The 3,251-nt window shown below is 49.7% G+C and overlaps 1 protein-coding gene across 1 annotated transcript in view; it reads left to right on the top strand.

The window, feature by feature from the left end:
- The first annotated feature begins 321 nt into the window (after positions 1-321).
- LOC119286200 (probable inactive heme oxygenase 2, chloroplastic) overlaps positions 322-3,251 on the top strand; it is a 6,422-nt gene continuing 3,492 nt past the window's right edge. Inside the window, exon 1 of the mRNA XM_037565563.1 lies at positions 322-892. Within this exon, the coding sequence (XP_037421460.1) occupies positions 391-892 (502 nt within the window). The 5' untranslated portion in view covers positions 322-390. The remainder of the gene's footprint in view (positions 893-3,251) is intronic.

Raw genomic sequence — 3,251 nt, 5'->3', positions numbered from 1 at the left:
GTTTTACACAAGTGACATCAAAAACAATTTTGAAGGGTTATATGAAGATTTTCCATGCATGGTGTAACAAAAATTGTACACACTAGAAACAGATTTCACAAAGATAGCAAGCATCTAACTGTTTTTCTATAAGATTTTGGGATCATTTTATCTCTCTACATTTTGTAATATTCTAAAAATTATTGTTTTTATTTTTCTCAAATTTCAGAAAAATAATCTTTTCTTCTCGAATTTCAGAAAAATAATCAAAAGCAACAAATGGCCGGCCCATGAGGCCATCCCTGTAGCGGGGCTCCTTGCGGGGCGGATGGTCCCTATCTCTCGCAAGAAGCGGAGAATAGGAGCGGTGGTGACAGTGAGGACTGTTTTCCCAAGTCCAAGTGGATAACCATGCCGCTCGCCATTGCCGTCCCCTCGGCGGCGGCGCTCCGGCGGCCATATCACTTCCGCTTTCTCCACCCTCCCAGAAAGCTTAGCCTATCGAGAACACGCTGCGCCCCTTCGCCCCCGGCAGAGGCGCAGCCAGTGCCTCCGCAACCCCGGCGATACCCGAGGCAGTACCCAGGCGAGGCGGTGGGCGTTGCCGAGGAGATGCGGTTCGTCGCCATGCGCCTCCGCAACACTAAGCGCACTACTCGTAAGGGCAATAATAGGGCTGACGGATCCGGGGAGGACGATGAATCGAGGGAGGATGAGGTGGAGGACAACGACGACATGGACGAGGAGGGAAACGACGAAGTGAAGGAGGAGGAGGAGGAGGAGGAGGAGGAGGACAACCATGAAGTGGAGGAGTGGATGCCCAGCATGGAAGGGTTCGTGGGCTACCTTGTGGATAGCAAGCTTGTCTTCGACACCGTTGAGCGGATCATAGCCGGGTCTACGGACGTCGCCTGTGAGTGAGATCTTTCTTCCCCATTCTTTGCTACAGTTCTTGTTCTTGTCAATTGCTGCAGCCAGCCAGCAATTAGTGCAGATGTTCTTTTCCAGAGCGGCAATGTGATCCTGCAGTTCGAATTTGGGTCCAGTAATGGGGCTTGTAGTGGGCGCATGTTAAGAGTGTTTCATTATCATGTCATTTTCTGTAAAAGGTTTTGTTTCCCTTGCTATTTCTTTGGGCACTAGAAGCTCACAGTATGACTTGTATTGTTAGGGCAGTCTCAGTGCTCAATCTTGGACTATATCTTAATCATGACACCTAAGCAAAAATCTGATGTGCTACCTATTTAATTAACGATGAAAGAGAGAGTTACCATATCTTAATATAGATATAGCTCTTAGCACCAAAACCAAGACAACTCATACTTTTTCTTTCTCAAAACATATTAAATGAGAGCTCTTTTAGATACAACAATAAGATATATTCCATTGGAGGAGCTATATCTAAGTACATATTTAATGCATATGATATAACCTAGGATATAATGCATTGGGAGAGCCCTTGGTGCTGATGAGGGCATGCACAATAGTTGTTGAAAGATAGTCTTTCTGTGCCCTTCATGTTATCTTTAGCAATTAATGTTTGCGTACTCCTAAAATTATGGGTGATTTAGAAGTAAACTACTAGTAAATATGTAACTAAGAGAAGACATATCTTACAATGCAAAAAGTTATCATAACCTTCTTACTAAGGGCTCATTTGGTTGCAGTGGATCCCTCTGGGATCTCCACTTAAAATCATGGCGCAGAAACCATGGGGCAAGTTTTAGTAATGGTCAAATCTTGGATCCTCTCTATAAATATCCTCCCATACCCCTTGGTGGCTGAAATCATCCATACTCATTTGAAGTCATTCCACTCACTCATTCCACCCCTTGCAAGCCACTCAAACCACTTCATCCATCAACCACCAGAAGTGATGAAGAGAGATTCAAGGCAAGAAAAGAAGAGAAGTGTTGGGTGATTCCTTGATCACTTCTTTGATTCTTTGAAGGCCAATAATTTCCTTTTTCTGAATCCCTACACCTTCAAGTTCATCTCTTTCACCACAATCCTATTCTTGTGAGAGAGTGTTCTCTTAGATTCATGAGGTGCTTTGATTGAATGTCATTTGAGGAGTTCTTGTCAAGTGACTTTGCTTTGCTTGCTCCTCTTGGATGGTGTGTGTGCATCCTAGACGGTTAGGAGTCACTTGAGAGCCTATCATTTGCTACATGGCTCGGAGATGGCCTACTTGGTGAAGATCTACCCCTTAGTTAGGCTTATTGGTGCAATCCATGATTGTATAGGTTGGTTGTGCTCAGTGGGCCGCTTAGAGCATCTCTAGCAGACCCCTTATACCGCGGACCTGTAAAGTGAGTTTACAGTTCGCAGCAAGCCTCGGATACGGGCTGAAAACAGCCCGGCAAAACAGAAACTTAAATGAACCTGTAAATTTTGAAAGCAGAACTTCGCGGGAGAAATCAGTAGAACTAGTAGCGCTCATATTTACTTGATCATCATACATATTTCATACATAGCCTATTTGTACAAAATAGATCGGAGGAGCGGCGGCCACTGTAAACCCTACTGCCAAAATTTTGCTCACCGGAGCCATCCGGGTGCTGCGGCGGAGGAGCTCAGTCGTCGTCGGAGGAGGAGACGAGGTCGATGTAGATGTCGTCCTGCGCCTTGGCCTCGCGGCCCCATGCCTCCAAATTGTCGTCGAACTCCTGCGCCTCGTGAGCCCTTCCTCGAGGAGGAATGCGTCGAGGTCGACTTCCCGTCGACGACGCTGCTCCGCCTCCTCCTCCTCCCGCGCACTGCGCGCGACGATGGCGGACTCAAAGATGTCCGCCTCCGCCGGGGGAAGGAAATCCTCCGGCCAGATGACGCCACCGCCCCCCCGTTCCGGCTCCGGCTCTAGCTCCATCTTCATCAGGCGGAGCGGCGGGAGCTCCTCCGGATCCCTTTTCACCGGCATGAGCGGCGTACAGGAGCTCAACCCACCGGCGGAGCTGCTCACGCCGGAGGACAGCCGCGCCTGCTTGCGGTCATACTCCTCCGTCTCACGTGGAGGAGCGACAGCTACGGCTCTAGGCCGCGGTTCGTGTACTTCCGGGTGGCTTGCTTCCTCGCGCTGTCGACTATGACGCACCGCTGCCGCTCGGGGTCGTCGCCCCCGCCGGCGCGGCCGCCCGAGCTCCACATCCCGCGCCACATGGTGGATTGCGGCGGCGGATACGAGTCACCGCGGCGAGAAATCGAGAGGGGAGAGGGGGGGATTGCGGTGGCACAGGGATAGGGTTTGGCCCCGTATGCTTGCCGCGAACCCG

The sequence above is a fragment of the Triticum dicoccoides genome, chromosome 4A (genome assembly GCF_002162155.2).
Source record: "Triticum dicoccoides isolate Atlit2015 ecotype Zavitan chromosome 4A, WEW_v2.0, whole genome shotgun sequence".
Lineage (NCBI taxonomy): Eukaryota > Viridiplantae > Streptophyta > Magnoliopsida > Poales > Poaceae > Triticum > Triticum dicoccoides.
This window is presented reverse-complemented; position numbering and strand designations above follow the sequence as displayed.